This window comes from Ranitomeya imitator, chromosome 3 (genome assembly GCF_032444005.1).
Source record: "Ranitomeya imitator isolate aRanImi1 chromosome 3, aRanImi1.pri, whole genome shotgun sequence".
Classification (NCBI taxonomy): domain Eukaryota; kingdom Metazoa; phylum Chordata; class Amphibia; order Anura; family Dendrobatidae; genus Ranitomeya; species Ranitomeya imitator.
Window position 1 is genome coordinate 111,472,624 of NC_091284.1, and position 23,086 is coordinate 111,495,709.

The 23,086-nt window shown below is 42.7% G+C and overlaps 1 protein-coding gene across 1 annotated transcript in view; it reads right to left on the reverse strand.

Annotated features, from left to right (window-relative positions):
• Window positions 1-23,086, reverse strand: part of PAFAH1B1 (platelet activating factor acetylhydrolase 1b regulatory subunit 1) — a 126,645-nt gene that overhangs the window by 78,577 nt on the left and 24,982 nt on the right. Inside the window, exon 2 of the mRNA XM_069761282.1 lies at window positions 378-581. Within this exon, the coding sequence (XP_069617383.1) occupies window positions 378-409 (32 nt within the window). The 5' untranslated portion in view covers window positions 410-581. The remainder of the gene's footprint in view (window positions 1-377; window positions 582-23,086) is intronic.

The window sequence follows — 23,086 nt, forward strand, 5'->3', positions numbered from 1 at the left end:
CATACACACACACACACATCTGTACAAGATACTATTTGAAATCCAGACATAAGGGAAATGTTTTATTACCCATATATTGATTTCAATGAATAGGTTGCTAGTACATAAATATTCACTTATGAGCTCATCACCTTTGATTTTCCTTCTTCTAAAGAGACTTGATTTAACGGCACAAGCTGCTGTTTCACAAAGCAAACCTGTCGAGCCTGTTTAATTTCTGCATAAAGTCTACTACACCCAGACTCAGCTGAAGGCCATGGGCAGGGCAGAGCAACACTGAGGTGGGACATTCCTGTTCATCAGTCTAACATTTATTAGGAGGAAATAGCCAATCCAATATCCTTTATACAATGTCGCTTATAGCACAGGTAACTTACAGCTCATCTCGTTGCCTCTGTGACAGGACCATGATGAATTCAGTCCTGGAAACAATACAGTGGTGGAGACCTTCAGGAGTTCACAAATCCTAAGGAACTCCGGCTCTGCGATGAATATGGCCACAGGGTGGCTTCAGATATAAAGAACCACAAGATAAATCCCACAGAAGATTTGAGTCATTCAACACGGAAGGTTAATTGCACCTGGAAAAATAAAACAAGAGCAGTAAGCAAAATGAAAACGGAGCGTCTAAATCATCAAACAGCCTACAATACCAATTGGGATAGTCAGATGCCGTTTGGATAGGTCTTGTGACAGACCCAGCACAACATCAGGACTTTTGTTGAAGGGAACCTATTACACACATGTGAACATTACCCAATTCAAAAGATCATTATGGGGTGTGTGTGGGGGTATGGGATAGGTGTGAGGGGGGAGGTGGGGTGGGAACTAACACCAATTTAGAAGAGTATTTAATAGAAAACGGTCTTTGTCACCCATTGCAACCAAAGCTTAAAAAGGAATCTACCAGCAGGTTTTTGCCATGTAGTATTAGCATGAGGTAGGAGATTAAACACAGAATTCAAAGATATGTTAAGGTCAGGCTGTGCACTGTTAGGGTATGTGCACACGTTGCGGATTCCCTACAGATTTTGTGCAGATTTTGTCTGCATTTTTACACCTGCGGATTCCTATAATGGAATAGGTGTAAACGCTGCAGATTTTGTACAAAGAATTGACATGCTGCAGAAAATAAACCGCTGCGGAAAATAAACCGCTGCGTTTCTGCGCAGAATTTTCTGCAGCATGGGCCCAGCGGATATGGTTTTCCATAGGTTTACATGGTACTGTACACTGCATGGAAAACTGGATTCGCAGGGCCAAATCCGCTGCGGATCCAGCCAGATCCGCGACATGTGCACCTACCTTTAATTTACACTGAAGATTTATAACCTGGTGATTATCACTGCTGCTCTGATCAGCAGTCCATAGACTATATAGATAGAGAGCCTGGTGTGGGCAGGTTACACTGTCAGAACTGCTGCACCCAATAAACTAAATGATACATCCTTGGATTCAGCTTCTCTAGGCCTACATTATGCTATTCTCCTATGAGGCAGCAAAACCTGGGGACAGATTTTCTTTAACTCTATTCTGAACTGCTCTGATAAAATGAAAACTATACTGTAAGTGCACATTAGTCTTTTGAGAAATCTGCCCCACAGTATTATGCTAAAGGGAAACATGATGTCCGATTAACAATATATCTGCTAGTTAATAGTGTCATGAAAGTGCCCAGTCACAGTACAGAAAATGCAGCACCCGGGTGAAATATTAACTTTACACCTCCTGGAAGTAGCCAGCTTTCAGTTATACAAGCGTGCCCAGAGCAATTACTGTCACCGGTCAGAGTACAGAGAAAAGACATGTGAGCGCGCCTCGTCACTAACTGACAGCCGACTATAGTGCATCAGCGCAGCTAGGCCAGGGTCACAATCAATACCAGGCACTCAGGACCGAAGCGTTCAGCTTCATGTATTTCTATGCAGCCGCACGCTCTGGTCATGAGTGACGGCGGCAGTGCCGGGTATTGATGCGAGTTTCTCGCCTTGCACTCGCAAGTGTGACCCCGGCCTTATAGAGATCTCAGCATTCAGAGAACTGCTAAATCTACAACAGACATAACAGTGATTTTCTCTCAGAACTGCACACAACAACCCAGTATGTGACATCGCTGGAATCAGGGTCTCTCTCCCTCTGATATGATGCTTTCAGATAAAGCAAAAACCGGAGATATTATACATCAAAATGCTGACGACAAAACAAGATTTTATGTTGCACATACACAAAACTAATTTTTTTAACAAATGAATTGAAGACCATACTGCAAAAAAAAAAAAGAAAAGAAAAAAAACCTGAGCATACCAATGGAGTAGTGGTGAGCGAGTGTGCTCGTTTCTCGAGATTTCCGAGCATGCTCGGGTGTTCTCCGAGTATCTGGGGCGTGCTCGTGTTTTATATTTGTGTTCCCGCAGCTGCATGATTTGCAGCTGCTAGACAGCCTGAATACATGTGGGGATTGCCTGTTTGTTAGCTACAACACTTGGAAGGGATTACTATGAGACATGCAACAGTGGGGACTCGCACAGATTTTTGAAGCACGCCGAGGACACTTAAGGTACCTTCACACATAACGATATCGTTAACGATATCGTTGCTTTTTGTGACGTAGCAACGATATCGTTAAGGAAATCGTTATGTGTGACAGCGACCAACGATCAGGCCCCTGCTGGGAGATCGTTGGTCGCTGAACAAAGTCCAGAACTTTATTTCGTCGCTGGATCTCCCGTGGACATCGCTGGATCGGCGTGTGACACCGATCCAGCGATGTCTTCACTGGTAACCAGGGTAAACATCGGGTAACTAAGCGCAGGGCCGCACTTAGTAACCCGATGTTTACCCTGGTTACCAGCGTAAAAGTAAAAAAAAAAAAACAAACACTACATACTTACCTACCGCTGTCTGTCCCCGGCGCTGTGCTCTGCACTCCTCCTGTACTGGCTGTGAGAGTCGGTCAGCCGGAAAGCAGAGCGGTGACGTCACTGCTCTGCTTTCCGGCCGCTGTGCTCACAGCCAGTACAGGAGGAGTGCAGAGCACAGCGCCGGGGACAGACAGCGGTAGGTAAGTATGTAGTGTTTGTTTTTTTTTACTTTTACGCTGGTAACCAGGGTAAACATCGGGTTACTAAGCGCGGCCCTGCGCTTAGTAACCCGATGTTTACCCTGGTTACCCGGGGACTTCGGGATCGTTGGTCGCTGGAGAGCTGTCTGTGTGACAGCTCTCCAGCGACCAGACAGCGACGCTGCAGCGATCCGGATCGTTGTCAGTATCGCTGCAGCGTCGCTTAATGTGAAGGGGCCTTTAGCACACCAGCATGCTCGTTTAACACTTTATACTAGCACGTTCGTTCAACACTAGAGTATCACAAAGGAAGCATCTCAAGTCCATGCACAAAAAAAGTCCACCTACAGTTTGCCTGGGTCAATGCTGAAACATTTTAAGACAGCTGGGACTCTATACTCTGGAGTAATGAGACCAAGCTAATCTTTTTCGGACTGATGGCTTCAAAACTAAATGGCATCAAGGGTGAAGAGAACAAAAAAAAAAAAAAATGCACGGTGCCTAGAGTGAAACCATTGTGGTGGTAGTGTCGTCATGTGGAGCTGCGCGAGGCCTGCTGGTGTTGGCAGCTACATTTCATTGATGGTATCATGAATTCACAGATGTACTGCACTAGATTGAAAGAGATGCTACCATCACTCCATGTCCTTGGTAGATGTACAATTTTCCAAAGTGACAATGATCCAAAGCACACATCTAAGGCCTCTGTTACATTTCTGAAGAACAGTATGAAAGGGATTGAGTGACCTCGTATCTCCTGATCTGAGCCATAGGGAATTCTGAAGAGAAGTCGAGCATCACTCTCCATCTAGCATCTAGGCTCTAAGGGTAAGTTCACACAGGGCGTTTTTGCTGCTTTTTTATGCTAATTTTCAGCTGCTTTTTACAGTACCAGCAAAGCCTATGAGATTTCAGAAATCTCATGCACATATTGTTTTTTTCTGTAATCAATATTTTGTGCTTTGCTGCGACGGTTGCGCAGTGTTGTGGCGGACCGTCGTCACCAAAAAAGTTACATGTTACGTTTTTTGCTGCGTTGTGACCGCCATTTCTGACAGCGCATGCATGGCCGGAACTCCGCCCCCACCTCCCCGCAACTCACAATGGGGCAGCGGATGCGCTGGAAAAATGCATCCACTGCCCCCGTTGTGCGGCGCTCGCACAGTATGCGGCGGTACGTTGGGCCGACGCAGCGCGACGGCCCCGTACCGACGCTAATGTGAAAGTAGCCTTAGTGCGGTCCTTAAAAATTGTGGAGGTCATACAAATTAGTAGATGTTTGTTTTTCATGTGGGGTGTACTCATTTTTGCAACAATTAATTTGGTGAATCTAAAGCCTGGTCACAAAAGTCATTTACCTTAGTTTCACGTTATGGATACAAAAAGGTTTTATGAAGCTCAGTCATGTAAAAAAAAAAAATAAAATAAAAATTAACATGGCAATACAAACCAGTTTTTATTTCAATTTTATTTTCACTACAATTTCAAAGACTTATAGAGATAGGAATTATGGTAGAATGTGATTCTCACTCAATCTATATAGCAAATGTGAAAATGTAAAAACGACTTAATACTTGCTCCCTATGAGATTATGCAACAAAACCAATAATGTGATAATACTCATCAGCCGATTAACCGGAATCAATACATATGCATTAACAGTGGTCCATATTTATGTCCATCCCCAGGCAAAAAATATCATCAACAGTGGTCGATAGGACAGCTCATCACAAATAGATCCATATACTCAATCTGTATAAGAACATCAAATATCAATAGACATCTCCAAATATTGCACGTGTATCCATCTATTTTCATCAATGTGCATATTATACACATTTATATTATGCTGTGAGACAAAGTCAACTCAACTTCAGCCAGCCTCATTGTGATCAATCAAAAATTGAAAAGATGTCACTAGACAGACCATAGGGAATAAAACAAAAAAAAATAATCTCTCAGAGCTGTCCAGTATCTGTGTCAATGCTTTGTATGTGAGATTTTCATTATCCCCTATTGACTAATCTAGTCACAGATGCTATTCCCCTGAGGAATCAGTGATGGAGAAAACGGGTCAGGGAGGAGCACAGGGAATATTAAGATATGAAGCAGTTATTGAGGGTCGGCTGTGGAGTTATGGGGCATAGGGTCAGACAGCATGCAACAATTCCCTGTCTGATACCAGTTACAAGCTACTCCTATTATCTGTGAAAGTATGAGCCGACGAGGTGACAGCTTTCCAATTTTTGATTGATCACAGTAAGTCTGGCTCGAGTTGTTGATGTATGTTCAAAGACCTGTAATGTTTATTTGTCAGTAAATGGAGTTCCAAGAGGGATCTTTCTTGCACCCTGAGCTGACGTTTTTATCTATACCATCTTTGAGTAGATACACCATTTTGATGATTGCCTCTTATTGCGTGCTTTCACTGTGTAAGGCCAGTTTCACACGTCAGTGGCTCTGGTACGTGTGGTGACCGTTTCCTCACGTACCGGAGCCACTGACACGTGTAGACACATTAAAATCAATGCATCTGTGCAGATGTCATTGATTTTTTGTGGACCGTGTCTCCGTGTGTCAAACACAGAGACATGTCAGTGTTCGTGGGAGCGCACGGATTACACGGACCCATTAAAGTCAATGGGTCCGTGTAAAACACGTACCGCAAACGGACGTTGTCCGTGTGCAGTCCGTGTGCCGTGCAGGAGGCACCCATAGGGGTGGAGCCGCATATTCATTACTGTAAATGAGCGGCCCCACGTGACCGGTCATACAGTAGAAGGTGTGGCCAGGACAGGAAGCAGCGCCAGGAAGCGCGAGGGAGCCGGGTGAGTATTTTAAGAACAGCGGGCGGGCGCACAGGGGATGGGGACATGGATCTTTATTTTACACACGAGACACTAAAAAAAAAAAGGAATATTCATATCTTCTCTACAGCAAACGCTGCTGCAGGGAAGATATGAATGGCGGCTTCAGCACCAGATGCTGGTGCGTGTGGTACCCAGCACGGTGCGTGTGGTACCCAGTGGGCACACGGGCGGCACACGTGTGCCACACTGATGTGCCACAGAAACGCACGGGCACACGCACACGGATAATTCCGGTACCGGAATTATCTGGACGTGTAAGACTGCCCTAAGGGTATGTTTCCACGTTCAGGAAACGCTGCGTGTTTGACGCTGCGTAGAGCCGCAGCGTCCAGATGTTACAGCATAGTGGAGGGGATTTCATGAAATCCCGTCTCCACTATGCATTAAAAGACACATGCGGCATACCCGCGGAAACGGACATGTGGCGCGTCTTTTCAGAACGCAGCATGTCCTTACAATGCTCAAACAAAGCATGAACAACGCAGGTGACCTGCCAGTGACCTCAGGTGCAGATTTGGTGCAGATTTTACCTGCGTAAAATCCTGACCAAATCCTGATGCAATCCTGAACGTGGACACATACCCTTACGGAACTGGAAAAAAAAACAAAAAAAAAAAACATGCAGTTCTGGAATTACGGTTTTTATTTTTTTTCTTGCAAAACCATTGTCAGGTTAATTTTATATTTTGCTAGAGGCAATTTATGGCCGCAGTGATACCAGTTACGGTAATTCTTTTTATTTATTTTTTACTTTTTACAGTATTCCGTAGCCTTTTTAGGGAACTTGAAATTGAGTTTTTCACAGATCACACAAAGTTGTGACAACCCATTAGCTCCATGCAGCTGTTAGAGGCAGATGATGGGTGAACACCAACACCATCATCTGGTTAACATCTACTTAGTTATCAGGCACCATCTCGTATATTAGGTGTGCACTGAGCCAACTTTTAGGCTAAAGGTACCTTCACACTAAACGATATCGCTAGCGATCTGTGACGTTGCAGCGTCCTGGCTAGCGATATCGTTCAGTTTGACACGCAGCAGCGATCAGAATCCTGCTGTGATGTCGTTGGTCGGGGCTAGAAGGCCAGAACTTTATTTTGTCGCTGGATCACCCGCTGACATCGCTGAATCGGCGTGTGTGACTACGGGTTACTAAGCGCAGGGCCGCGCTTAGTAACCCAATGTTTACCCTGGTTACCATCCTAAAAGTAAAAAAAACAAACGCTTCATACTTACCTTCCGCTGTCTGTCCCCGGCGCTGTGCTTTCCTGCACTCACTGAGCACAGCGGCCGGAAAGCAGGGCGGTGACGTCACCGCTCCGCTTTCCGGCCGCTGTGCTCACAGCCAATACAGAGAAGCACAGCGCCGGGGACAGACAGCGGAAGGTAAGTATGAAGCGTTTGGTTTCCTAGAAAGCTCCCTTGCTCGAGTTCATATGAGGACAACCAGCAGAGGGCGCCCTCTTATGATCTCGAGCCTGGAAGCTTTCTAGGAAAGTTCCCACGATCTAGGAACAGCCAGCAGAGGGCGCCTCACCGCAAATGAAGCTAAATATAGACCATTGACCTATATTTAGCTTCATTCGCCGGGGTTTTGCAGAAATGAGCATCCTGCATTAGCGGAGCTCGTGTCTGCAAAATATTTTAACCCCTTCAGATGGATCTACATCGTTGGACGTGCCAGATCCTCGGAAGGTAAGTATATTGTTGTTGTTTTTTTTTTTTTTTTTTTTATATATTTACAGATCGAGGGTCTTCAGTGAGTGGATTGAGAGTAGAATAAATTAATACAACAGCCTTTGTGATTTTTTCAATAAATTAATTTTTAATAATGTGTGTTTTTTTTTTTTAACCCTTTACTAGTATTGGATTAATAATGGATAGGTGTCATAATTGACGCCTCTCCATTATTAATTTGGCTTAATGTCACCTTACAATAGCAAGGTGGCATTAACCCTTCATTACCCCATATCCCACCGCTACACGGGAATGGGAAGAGAGTGGCCAAGTGCCAGAATAGGCGCATCTTCCAGATGTGCCTTTTCTGGGGTGGCTGGGGGCGGGTGTTTTTAGCCAGGGGGGGCCAATAACCATGGACCCTCTCCAGGCTATTAATATCTGCCCCCAGTCACTGGCTTTACTACTCTGGCGGAGAAAATTGAGCAGGAGCCCACGCCAATTTTTTCTGCCATTTAACCCCTTATTTTACTAGCTAGAACGGCCAAATTTTGCATATACACACACTACTAACATTAGTAGTGTGGAATATGCAAAAAAAAATGGGGATATGAGATCGTTTACTGTATGTAAACCAGGTCTCATATCATGTCGGGTTTTAGGAAGGAGAAAGCAAAAGCTGGCAATTGAATTACCGGCTTTCTGCTATCTCGCACTGTATGAAGTAATAATATATATACAGTGGGGCAAAAAAGTATTTAGTCAGTCAGCAATAGTGCAAGTTCCACCACTTAAAAAGATGAGAGGCGTCTGTAATTTACATCATAGGTAGACCTCAACTATGGGAGACAAACTGAGAAAAAAAAATCCAGAAAATCACATTGTCTGTTTTTTTAACATTTTATTTGCATATTATGGTGGAAAATAAGTATTTGGTCAGAAACAAAATTTCATCTCAATACTTTGTAATATATCCTTTGTTGGCAATGACAGAGGTCAAATGTTTTCTGTAAGTCTTCACAAGGTTGCCACACACTGTTGTTGGTATGTTGGCCCATTCCTCCATGCAGATCTCCTCTAGAGCAGTGATGTTTTTGGCTTTTCGCTTGGCAACACGGACTTTCAACTCCCTCCAAAGGTTTTCTATAGGGTTGAGATCTGGAGACTGGCTAGGCCACTCCAGGACCTTGAAATGCTTCTTACGAAGCCACTCCTTCGTTGCCCTGGCGGTGTGCTTTGGATCATTGTCATGTTGAAAGACCCAGCCTTGTTTCATCTTCAATGCCCTTGCTGATGGAAGGAGGTTTGCACTCAAAATCTCACGATACATGGCCCCATTCATTCTTTCATGTACCCGGAGCAGTCGTCCTGGCCCCTTTGCAGAGAAACAGCCCCAAAGCATGATGTTTCCACCACCATGCTTTACAGTAGGTATGGTGTTTGATGGATGCAACTCAGTATTCTTTTTCCTCCAAACACGACAAGTTGTGTTTCTACCAAACAGTTCCAGTTTGGTTTCATCAGACCATAGGACATTCTCCCAAAACTCCTCTGGATCATCTAAATGCTCTCTAGCAAACTTCAGATGGGCCCGGACATGTACTGGCTTAAGCAGTGGGACACGTCTGGCACTGCAGGATCTAAGTCCATGGTGGCGTAGTGTGTTACTTATGGTAGGCCTTGTTACATTGGTCCCAGCTCTCTGCAGTTCATTCACTAGGTCCCCCCGCGTGGTTCTGGGATTTTTGCTCACCGTTCTTGTGATCATTCTGACCCCACGGGGTGGGATTTTGCGTGGAGCCCCAGATCGAGGGAGATTATCAGTGGTCTTGTATGTCTTCCATTTTCTAATTATTGCTCCCACTGTTGATTTCTTCACTCCAAGCTGGTTGGCTATTGCAGATTCAGTCTTCCCAGCCTGGTGCAGGGCTACAATTTTGTTTCTGGTGTCCTTTGACAGCTCTTTGGTCTTCACCATAGTGTAGTTTGGAGTCAGACTGTTTGAGGGTGTGCACAGGTGTCTTTTTATACTGATAACAAGTTTAAACAGGTGCCATTACTACAGGTAATGAGTGGAGGAAAGAGGAGACTCTTAAAGAAGAAGTTACAGGTCTGTGAGAGCCAGAAATCTTGATTGTTTGTTTCTGACCAAATACTTATTTTCCACCATAATATGCAAATAAAATGTTAAAAAAACTGACAATGTGATTTTCTGGATTTTTTTTTCTCAGTTTGTCTCCCATAGTTGAGGTCTACCTATGATGTAAATTACAGATGCCTCTCATCTTTTTAAGTGGTGGAACTTGCACTATTGCTGACTGACTAAATACTTTTTTGCCCCACTGTACATATATGTGTCTCCCTGATAGATATATATATATATACTAGATTGTGGCCCGATTCTAACGCATCGGGTATTCTAGAATATGCATGTCCCCGTAGTATATGGACAATGATGATTCCAGAATTCGCGGCAGACTGTGCCCGTCGCTGATTGGTCGAGGCAACCTTTATGACATCATCATCGCCATGGCAACCATTATGACATCATCGTCGCTGTGCCCGTTGCTGATTGGTCGAGGCAACCTTTATGACATCGTCACCATGGCAACCATTATGACATCATCGTCGCTGTGCCCGTCGCTGATTGGTCGACCAATCAGAGGCGCTGGATTTCGACGTCGATGCTGTGCCGGTCTCTGATTGGTCGAGGCCTGGCGGCCTCGACCAATCAGACAGCCGGGATTTCCAGGACAGACAGACAGACAGACAGAAAGACAGACGGAAAAACCTTTAGACAATTATATATAGATAGATAGATAGATAGATAGATAGATAGATAGATAGATAGATAGATAGATAGAGAGAGACAGTATATATGTTTGTTTTTTTAACACATGGATCCCTTGTATAGCCGTATGTCGGTTTTGCAAGCCTGCGATAAAAACACGCATTACGGCTGCCATACGGATTACATACGGAGGATGCCATGCGCAAAAAACGGTGACACACCCTGTCTACAGAGGAGCTACGGACCACTATTTTGGGGACTTTTCCGCGTATTACGGCCGTAATATACGGACCGTATTGTTTTACGCTGTGTGTGACGCTGGCCTAATTCATGTTTGTGTTTGATGTACATGGATAACAGACAGTCTGTAGCTCTCTTTGTACCTTAATTTTTGTAGACTGATGGACCTCGAAAAGTTTGGATGCACATCAAATTTGGATATATCATGCTTTGATTGAATATGTGGATCAAAATTTTGTTGACTGGGTCTGAAAATTGACAGCACATCGATGTCATATACATTTGAAATGGACTTGTGAATAAAGTCTAAGGTCTCCTACTTGATTTAGGTCCTGCAATAGTCATAACACAATATATTAGTATTCTTTTTAAAAGAGAACCTGTTCAGGATATTATACCCCAAACTGATGGCATGAATGGAAAGGCTCGTTAATGTTGATTAAATCATAGGTCAGCATTTAGAGGAAACAAAAATGTCACAGCAAGGAAGTTTTTTTTAAATGCTTTCCATCTTGTTTTATTCATGTACCAGAAAATATCACACAAGATGAAGTATAGCAATGTTTCGGGGGATGTACCCTTTTATCAGGCTCGCTAACAGCTTGCCTCACTGAAGGTAGAAGAGAAATAACACCGATTTCCTCTGCTACCACAGCACATCGTACCACTGGGCTTCTCTTGGTTTATACCAGCTCTCACCGTTTTCATTGATACCTAGACAGTCCAGCTCCACTTTCATATACTAAAACTACCGGTACTTAAGACATTTCTTTCACAATCTACAAGGGATACTATTTACTTATCCCATCTACAGACTGACGAAAGGTTCATCACCCAAAATGTTGCTATACTTTATTTTCAGGAGACGTGAGGCAAGCCAAAAAAAAAAAAAAAAACATTTTAAAAGACATTCCCTTGTGTGCCTTTGTTGGTGCATGGTTCCTATAAATCAGAAACGTCAAACACACAGAGGGCCAAAATTAAAAGCTTGGACAACGTCGAGGGCCATCCTCGTTATTTACTTTAAAAAAAAAAAAAAGTCTAATCGAGAAAGTTTTTCCCTTATCAAATATGATGAAAATTTTCATATGGAAACAAACTTAAAGGGGGTTGTCCCACAAACAAAGTACATTTTAATTTATAGATCTTACAATAAAATTAGCACATTATCACAAATGGAGCATACTGGAATAATGTATGTTATAAGGCAGTAAAAAGCATAGGACACAATAGCCCAATTTAAAATATGTAATAAAAAGGAGAAAAAAAACACTTGAATTAATACAGGTAAAGTATGATGCTAACAAGTGCAAAGTATGGTGACTTATCACAGTATGATGCCCCATCGGTGACCCCCACATAGTGCTCCAAACTGTATGAGCAACCCCCACTGTATAATGGGCTTCATACAGTATAATCGGCCCCACATAGTCCCCGGACAAATATAATCACCTTGAGGGCCAGATTTGGCCCACAGTCAGAGTTTGACATGTGTGCACTAAATACAATCGGCTTATGAATGAAGCAAACTGGTCTGCTCAAGAGGAACAAGCTCCCATTTCTTCTCTTTATACATAGTTTGGAAATCAAGCACCCATCTTCAGCTTATAAATTAATGCTGATTAAATGCTTTCTTTGCTTGTAAAAGTTTTTTTACAGAAATCCATAGCTGAAATTGTATGCTAATAATTTGCAGTGCATTGGGGTTGGCTCCCTATTCCCCAGCCGCTGCCTGCCTCCTGTCTGGCATATCACACAAGAACACACCGAGCACGACTGCAGTGTCCATAAGGAGGTGTACAATGATTGTCGTATCTTGACTGGCAGCACTGAACTCAATCAGTACCGGTGTGCAGATGTTGCAGATGCGCTCCCTGTGTCATTGTGAGACCCTGACTATGGCTGCCACTGCTTTGCACTTTAGAAAGGAGCTATCGATGAGAGTCGGCAACAACACTATAACCGTTGCAGAGTGCGCTGTCAATCAAGGACAGTGCTCAGTAAGCAAAATGAGAGGACAACTGCACACAGTCCACTTTGGCCATGCTAGGGTGCCCCGAAGCCCTTTTATTTGCATACAAAATAAAGCTTTTCCTATGCCAAATCACCAAAAGCAGAACTACAGGGTATGATATAGAGGCGAAGTTTCATATACATGTCATACACATTGTTCTTCAATGGCTTCTAAGCACAAAATGGATATCTTTGCATATCTGTGGTTCTGGAGTCTCAAAGGTATTGCATTACACTATGTTGTATTAACACAAGATTTATTAATAAAAAAAACAACAACAAAAAACAGAAAATATACAGATACAAATCCAATTATAAGTTCAGTAACTGATAGAAACATAAAAAGGGCCGCACTGAGGGTCTGTGCACACGTCAGGATTTCTTGCAGAAAATTCCTGAAGAAAACCGGACATGTTCTGCTAGTAATCCGCATGCGGTTTTTTGCGTTTTTGATGCTTTTTTTCGCAATTTATTCCCAATGCATTAAATAGCGGGGATAAAACGTGAAAAATCCACAAAATTAATGAACATGATGCGTTTTATACCGCAATGCGTTTTTTCCGCTAAAAAAAAAAACCATATCATGTGCACAAAAATTGCAGAATGCATTATAATTGATGGGATGCATATGTATGCGTTTATATCACGTTTTTATAGAGAGAAAAACCGCAAAAAAAAAAACGCAACGTGTGCACACAGCTTGATAATGCCATCTGTCTGGGTTCCATTACTTGTAACATTTTAAAAGAGGAAGGGGAAAAAAAAAAAAAGAAAGAAAATCATTCACAACTTTTCTATTTCCAAACAGACCTGAATACAGTCTTAGGACTCATTCACAATCAAAAAGCTATGTATTGTACACCGGATTATATTCCAAAATCATCATTTACTGCACAAACAATATTAGCTACGGTTTTTGCTGACACAGCTTCAGGTTCTGTCACCAGGATCTCACGAGCATTTCTAAGTCTTAGGGCTCATACTCACTTGCGAGCAAAACGGACGAGTGCAATCCGATAAAAAAATTTAAAAAAAAAAAAAAAAAAAAAAAAAAAAAATCGGATTGCACTCGGATCAATGTTATTCAATATGTGACATCTCATTTGCGATTTTTTTTCTCAGCCAAAATCGAACTGAGAAAAAAATTAAAAAAAAAAAAAATCGCAGCATGCTGCGAATTTCGGACGAGACTAGCCAATGCAAGTCAAAGGGTGCGAGAAAATAGATACCTTACCATTCTGTGGCATAGAACACTGTAAACGGTCCTGTAAATGATTATATAAAAATAGTTGCAGAGAATAAAAACGCATTGCATATGGATGTCATACGGATGGTGCGATTAAAAATCGCATTGAACTCGCTTGACAATCACATGGTTTGCATCCAATTTTTTCGGTCCAGATTACGGACTGTTTTTTCTCGCAAGTGAGTATGAGCCCTTATTGTGTAACACGCTGTGCACCAGTAGTCACTTCTACGTGCAATGCAGATCATTAAGATAAAACCTAGAACTTGGCATTTCTGACTTGTGATTATAAGGGTATGTGCACACGTTGTGGATTTGCCTGTGGAATTTTCTGCATCTCTTGGCAGAAAACGCAGGTCAAAATCTGTGCTTTTGTGCGGATTTACTGCGTTTTTATCCCTGCGAATTTCTATTATGGAATCGGTGCAGAAACGCTGCAGATCCGCACAAAGAATTGACATGGTCCTTTTAATCCGCTGCACTTTCCACGCGGAATTTCCGCATCATTAGCACAGCATTTTTTCCACATTGAATTACACTGTACTGTAAATCGCTTACGGATCTGCAGCGTTTCTGCGCAAAAAAAAGCACTGTGGATCAGCAGGAAATCTGAAATGCGTGCAGATAGCCTAACCGGCTTACAGAAGAGGAAAAAAAATAAAAATGAAAGCACTTGAAAGTTCCTGAATACAAAGTTTATTTTATACATACTCAAAAAAAAAATCCACCTTTTCAGATTAACAGTATCATCACGTAATAATTTGCATTAAATTTATGAGGACCAATCACCATTCAAGGAATGTCAAGTATAGTAAAATACCAATTGTATCCCAAAAGACAAAACACAATATAATGCCATGTCTATACCAAGTACCCCAGTTTGTCGTATGACTTCTTGCCAGCATGACTGTCATCCATACAACAGCAGCTGCTAGATGTTGATTACCCTGCACACTAAGGCTATGTGCACACGTTGCGGATTTTGCTGCGGATCCGCAGCGGATTTGACGCTGTGGATCTCCAGCAGTTTTCAATGCGTTGTACAGTACAATGCAAGCCTGTGGAAAACAAAATCCGCATTGCATATGCTGCAGAAAAAAAAACGTGCGGAAACGCAGCTGTGTTTTTTCCGCAGCATGTCAATTCTTTGTGCGGATTCCGCAGCGGTTTACACCTGCTCCTCAAAAGGAATCCGCAGGTGTAAAACCGCAGGTGGAATCCGCACATAAACCGCAGTAAATCTGCGGGTAATCCGCAGTGCGGTTTACCTGCGGATTTTGCAGAAACAGTGCAGAAAAATCCACACCAATCCGCAACGTGTGCACATAGCCTCAGCCCTGTAAGTAGTGAAGTTTTCTATAGCAACCTATTGAATTCCAGCTTTCACTTCACCACTGACATGTAGAAAATGTAAGAAATGCCAAAAATCAGACAACTCTCTTATCCCAGACTGGCTGCTGTCAAGGACACCTGAGCAGCAGGTATTTCGCAGGGGATGGGAATAGCAAAAAATTTTTTATAAAAGAGGTTGTTATACCGTAGTGTTCAAAACAATAGCAGTCCAATATGACTAACCAGATACAAAACTACTACCCTCATCCACAAAGCACTCCATGGCTCAGCACCACCCTACATCTCCTCCCTGGTATCAGTCTACCACCCTACCCGTGCCCTCCGCTCCGCTAATGACCTCAGGTTAGCATCCTCAATAATCAGAACCTCCCACTCCCGTCTCCAAGACTTTACACGTGCTGCGCCGATTCTTTGGAATGCACTACCCAGGTTAATACGATTAATCCCCAATCCCCACAGTTTTAAGCGTGCCCTAAAAACTCATTTGTTCAGACTGGCCTACCGCCTCAATGCATTAACCCAGCGATCCCTGTGTGGCCTATTTATAATAATAAAAAAAAAAAAAAAAAAAAGGTTCCTCGCATCATGTTCTCATACACTTTATGCAGTATTAGCCCTCTGTGTCTGTACTGCTACATACTTAGGCAGGTAACTGGTTCATGCAGCTTTACATGAACACCTGAGCCTTACACTATAGCTGGTCCGAATAACTAAAGCAATTGTTACCATCCACCTCTCGTGTCTCCCCTTTTCCTCATAGTTTGTAAGCTTGCGAGCAGGGCCCTCACTCCTCCTGGTATCTGTTTTGAACTGTATTTCTGTTATGCTGTAATGTCTATTGTCTGTACAAGTCCCCTCTATAATTTGTAAAGCGCTGCGGAATATGTTGGCGCTATATAAATAAAATTATTATTATTATTATTATTATTAACCACCATTTTTGGTATACATACATTACCACATGTCAAATGGTTTACCAATGATTTTAAGAAAACCAACAGACTCAGAATTCATTATCTGCAGGTTTTTGAGTTAGTGTATTAGAATAATTAATTGAGAGGGTGTGTTCAAAATAATAGCAGAGTGGAGTTCAATTAATGAGGTCAATCACTCTGTGAACAAACAGGTGTGAATCAGGTGGCCCTCATTTAACCCCCTTTCCGACATTAGGCATAATAGTAAAATTGATGGACTCCCCATGTCCTCCTCAGCGCAGGAGCCTGCATCTTTCCAGGCACGTGGCAGCTTCTCTATACAGCTGACATGTGCACTCAACAGCCGTGGGTGGAATCCCGATCCACCCATGGCTGTCAACTAGTTAAATGCCGCTGTCAATTTGAAAGCGGCACTTAACTCGCACTTACCGGAAGCACGTTGCTAATCCCGCACATCGGTGACCCTATCACATGATCATGGGTCACCGATGGGTCGGCATGACAACCAGAGGTCTGCAGCAGACCTCTATGGTTGTTACTGCCATATTGCTATGCGCGTCACCCATGGTCAGCGCTCAGCATGTGTGTAGTACTGCAGCTTCTAGTCTTTAGTTTTTAAAATATTTTTAATATAATATATATATATATATATATATATATATATATATATATATATATATATATATATATATATATATATATATATATATATATATATACACATATATATATACACAGTGGGGCAAAAAAGTATTTAGTCAGTCAGCAATAGTGCAAGTTCCACCACTTAAAAAGATGAGAGGCGTCTGTAATTTACATCATAGGTAGACCTCAACTATGGGAGACAAACTGAGAAAAAAAAATCCAGAAAATCACATTGTCTGTTTTTTTAACATTTTATTTGCATATTATGGTGGAAAATAAGTATTTGGTCAGAAACAAAATTTCATCTCAATACTTTGTAATATATCCTTTGTTGGCAATGACAGAGGTCAAACGTTTTCTGTAAGTCTTCACAAGGTTGCCACACACTTGTTGGTATGTTGGCCCATTCCTCCATGCAGATCTCCTCTAGAGCAGTGATGTTTTTGGCTTTTCGCTTGGCAACACGGACTTTCAACTCCCTCCAAAGGTTTTCTATAGGGTTGAGATCTGGAGACTGGCTAGGCCACTCCAGGACCTTGAAATGCTTCTTACGAAGCCACTCCTTCGTTGCCCTGGCGGTGTGCTTTGGATCATTGTCATGTTGAAAGACCCAGCCTTGTTTCATCTTCAATGCCCTTGCTGATGGAAGGAGGTTTGCACTCAAAATCTCACGATACATGGCCCCATTCATTCTTTCATGTACCCGGAGCAGTCGTCCTGGCCCCTTTGCAGAGAAACAGCCCCAAAGCATGATGTTTCCACCACCATGCTTTACAGTAGGTATGGTGTTTGATGGATGCAACTCAGTATTCTTTTTCCTCCAAACACGACAAGTTGTGTTTCTACCAAACAGTTCCAGTTTGGTTTCATCAGACCATAGGACATTCTCCCAAAACTCCTCTGGATCATCCAAATGCTCTCTAGCAAACTTCAGATGGGCCCGGACATGTACTGGCTTAAGCAGTGGGACACGTCTGGCACTGCAGGATCTGAGTCCATGGTGGCGTAGTGTGCTACTTATGGTAGGCCTTGTTACATTGGTCCCAGCTCTCTGCAGTTCATTCACTAGGTCCCCCCCGCGTGGTTCTGGGATTTTTGCTCACCGTTCTTGTGATCATTCTGACCCCACGGGGTGGGATTTTGCGTGGAGCCCCAGATCGAGGGAGATTATCAGTGGTCTTGTATGTCTTCCATTTTCTAATTATTGCTCCCACTGTTGATTTCTTCGCTCCAAGCTGGTTGGCTATTGCAGATTCAGTCTTCCCAGCCTGGTGCAGGGCTACAATTTTGTTTCTAGTGTCCTTTGACAGCTCTTTGGTCTTCACCATAGTGGCGTTTGGAGTCAGACTGTTTGAGGGTGTGCACAGGTGTCTTTTTATACTGATAACAAGTTTAAACAGGTGCCATTACTACAGGTAATGAGTGGAGGAAAGAGGAGACTCTTAAAGAAGAAGTTACAGGTCTGTGAGAGCCAGAAATCTTGATTGTTTGTTTCTGACCAAATACTTATTTTCCACCATAATATGCAAAAAAAATGATAAAAAAACAGACAATGTGATTTTCTGGATTTTTTTTTCTCAGTTTGTCTCCCATAGTTGAGGTCTACCTATGATGTAAATTACAGACGCCTCTCATCTTTTTAAGTGGTGGAACTTGCACTATTGCTGACTGACTAAATACTTTTTTGCCCCACTGTATATGTGTGTGTGTGTATATATATATATATATATATATATATATATATATATATATATATATATATATATATATATATATATATATATATATATATATATATATATATATACACATATATACATACACACATATACATACATACATCACCCCCCCTAAACCCCCTTCAAAATAAAACAGACTAGAGTCTATGCATGCAAGAGAAATTGACATACTGCGGTCTGGAAAGATGCACAGCATGTCAGTCTCCGTGGGTGATATGCAGGAGACTGTGGACGCACAGTGGATGGATGGTATTTTTATGCTGTCACAACAGGCCGCTGAGGGTTTAACGCTGCATAAATGTGCAACGTCAAACCTTCGGCAGTTCCTGATCGTGGGCACGTACCCTGACAATCTCCAATAATGCTCCCTTTGTTTTAGCGGAAATTAGCATATAAATCTTGCAAATAAATATCACAAAGGAGAAATAAAAAAAATATATACCGTACATTTTATTTAAATCTTCATACACTTCATAATGATATGGGCTGTTAAAGAAGTGTTCAAGTTTGAAAGTTATCTCCTATCCAAAAGATAGGGGATAAACTTTTAGGGTATGTGCACACGTTGTGGACATGGCCCTGCGGACCCGCAGTTTTCCATGAGTTGTACAGTACCATGTAAACCTATGGAAAACCAAATCCACTGTGCACATGCAGCGGAAAATTCTGTGCAGAAACGCTGCGGTTTATTTTCCGCAGCATGTCAATTCTTTGCCCAGATTCCACAGCGTTTTACACCTATTCCATAATAGGAATCCACAGGTGTAAAAACGCAGGCGGAATCCGCAGGAAAATTCCACAATGGAATCTGCAACATGTGCATATACCCCTAGACTGTGTGAACACGTTGCAGATTTAGATGCGGATCCACAGCGTTTTTTGGCCGCACGGATTCACATCAAATCAGCAGTGTAGTGCACAGCCAATGTCAATCTACGGGAAATGGAGATTTGTTGTGCACATGCTGCGGAAAAATTCACTCAGATTTTCAGCATTTTTTTTCTGCAGCATGTCAATTCTTTTTGCAGATCTGCAACGTTTCTGCACCCATTGACTTCCACTGAGTCAGGCACATCTGCAGCAAAACCACAGATGTAAAAAAACATCTGCAGATTTGCCGCGGATGTGGGTGCGAGAAACGCTGCAGATCAGAAGGAGGTAAGTGTGTGGGCGGTGACTGTGTGCGCGTGTGTGTGGCGGTGTCTGCGTGCGGGGCTGTATATAAAAACCACAGTACATACATAGTAAATACTTACCATATACACCTAATCCTCGAAGCCATCGATCTGCAAATAAAATTAAAATAATTAACAATATACTCCCTGTGTCTGACGTAATCCAATTAATAACGATTGTCCCACGACGATCTCCAGTGGAGAGCTGTCACATCGGCAGATGCGACCGCTCTCCAGGTGCTCCGGTGATCAATGACGGAGATAATCCTCAGTACTGTATCACTACCGCAGACAGGTCACTTGAGGCACTACAGTGTAAGAATTTTCTCACAGCTGTAGTGCCGTAAAGTGAACTCCGATGACACACTGCGGGAGGGTTATCTCCGGTAAGTGTGTCATCGGAGGCACTATACCGCAGTCACATAAGGGACTGCATCGGACCAGGGAGTAATTGTGTTTTGTTTTTTTTTTATCTTCTTGCAGGTGATCGATGGCTTCGATTGGATTAGGCGTGGAATAAAAATTATGAAATAATGTGTAGTGTTTTATTTCATTAAAACACTTTTCTGGCAGTGTCTTTTTTTTAACCCATTAATAACTATAGGATTAATAAGGGATTGGCGTCTTAACACCTCCATTATTAACCAGGCTTAATGTCACCTTACAATCAACGGTAACATTAACCCCTTATTACCCCATATGCCACCGCATTTTTTGGGGAGGGGTCCCCCTATTTTAATAGCCAGTAAAGGCTAATTACACAGATGCAGGCTGAGATTCATAGCTTGGGAAGCTCCATGTGTATTAACCCCTTCCCAGGCTAGAAATATTGGCCCCCGGATTTCTTTATCTGGCGCAGAAAATAGCGCGGGGGGGGGGGGGGGCCAAGCCATTTTATTTTTTAATTAAAGACATTGCGTGCAGAGTATGTGTGTCTATGTACCATTTTGTCCGCCTGTCTCTATACGTCCGTTCGCCTGTGTCTATACGTCTGTCTAAACACTATTCTTCCATGGAGTATGTAAAATAAGAGGTTGGACAAAGAAATGACATCTAAATAAAGATCTATTAAAAAATTGTGGTTATAAAAACGCATACAAATCGGCACCAAAAACGCACGGATTTTTACCTGCGTTTTCTACAAAGAGGCGCAGATTCTGTGCAGAAAATTCTTCTGGCAAAGCTGCAACATGTGCACATACCCTTAGATAGCTGGGGGTCCGATCACTGCGGTCCCCACCAATCTCAGGAATCCGGACTCTGGGGAGCCCCGGCTGAATGAAGCAAAGATTGATCACACGCACTGCCTCTCTATTCATTCCAAGGGTCAGCCAAAAAACTCACCAATCTCCATTAAAAATGAATGGAACGATAAAGCACACAATCGACCTCGACTCCATTCAACCAGGGCTCTTCAAAGCCCTGGTTCTTAGTATTAAGGTACCTTCACACATAACGATATTGTTAACGATATCGTTGCTATTTGTGACGTAGCAACGATATCGTTAATGAAATCGTTATGTGTGACAGCGACCAACGATCAGGCCCCTGCTGGGAGATCGTTGGTCGCTGAATAAAGTCCAGAACTTTATTTCGTCGCTGGACTCCTGCTGACATCGCTGGATCGGCGTGTGTGACACCGATCCAGCGATGTCTTCACTGGTAACCAGGGTAAACATCGGGTAACTAAGCGCAGGGCCGCGCTTAGTAACCCGATGTTTACCCTGGATACCATGCTAAAAGTAAAAAAAAAAAACAAACACTACATACTTACCTAACGCTGTCTGTCCTCCAGCGCTGTGCTCTGCACTCCTCCTGTACTGGCAGTGAGCCGGAAAGCAGAGCGGTGACGTCACCGCTCTGCTTTCCGGCTCACAGACAGTACAGGAGGAGAGCAGAGAAGCAGAGCGCAGCGCTGGAGGACAGACAGCGGTAGGTAAGTATCTAGTGTTTGTTTTTTTTACTTTTACGCTGGTAACCAGGGTAAACATCGGGTTACTAAGCGCGGCCCTGCGCTTAGTTACCCGATATTTACCCTGGTTACCGGCATCGTTGGTCGCTGGAGAGCGGTCTGTGTGACAGCTCTCCAGCGACGCTGCAGCGATCCGGATCGTTGTCGGTATCGCTGCAGCGTCGCTTAATGTGAAGGGGCCTTTAGTGGGGGCCTCAGTTGGACCCCCAGAGATAGGAAAGTTACGTGGTGATATGGGTTAATTTTTTAAACTGGAGAACACATCTTAAAACATGTATAATCTGGTGAAAAGTCCCGTTTTAAAAAGGTGAACTGTCAAAAGACTCAACCCTCCTAAGCAAGTCGTCCAATTAACCCCATCAACAGCGGGCAATCTTCCTTTTTATGCTCCTTTAATTCCCAGAGCCATAAACTCTTATATTCCATCATTACGGCCTTGTGAGGGCTTGTCTTTTGCGGGACAAGTTTTACTTTTGAACGACACCATTGGTTTTACCATTTAATGTACTGGAAAACGATTAAAGTTCAAAGTGCGGATTTTTATTTTTATTTTTTTTCATTCGTTGGGTGATCAGCGACATGCTTATGCCCCATTTAGATGTCCATGAACCACGTATACATGCCACCAATTATTTTCATAGCTATAACATAACTGTATGAATTCTTCCAGAAAGCTTGCCCAGTAAATACATTTGAAGCTGGGCAAATGTCATGTACACTAATAGTTTACCCAAATAGACTGCACAAGATGACATTCCTAAAGCCTCCTTTCCCTAGAAATCAAGAGACTACACCCCAAAGGATCAGCAGAGAGACGAAAAAGATAGATGAGTAAAGCCGCTAGAGAGCCAGCCAATGATACGGAGATGAAAGATTGGCAGGTATGTGGTATTTTTTATTTTTTTTTTTCTTAGAGCACACTCTGGCTCCCTGTAAAATGAAAAAGACTGACAAACAAGAAATATACTGTGCTCACTAGTCGCCACGTTAGGCTATCAGCTAGGAATTTAAGTGACGGAATCATGTGGTTCCGTTCCGGTAGTGCCAGGTGGAGTGGGGCACCCTTTGATGAGGCAGCGGGGATGATCGCAGACGCCGGGGCAATGAGGGAACTATTTAAGGGCTGCATATCCTGGGTACTGGTACAACACCTGGCAAAAAATATGGAATCACCGGCCTTGGAGGATGTTCATTCAGTTGTTTAATTTAGTAGAAAAAAAAGCAGATCACAGACATGGCACAAAACTAAAGTCATTTCAAATGGCAATTTTCTGGCTTTAAGAAACACTAAAAGAAATCAAGAACAAAAAATGTAGTAGTCAGTAATAGTTACTTTTTTAACCAGGCATGGGGAAAAATTATGGAA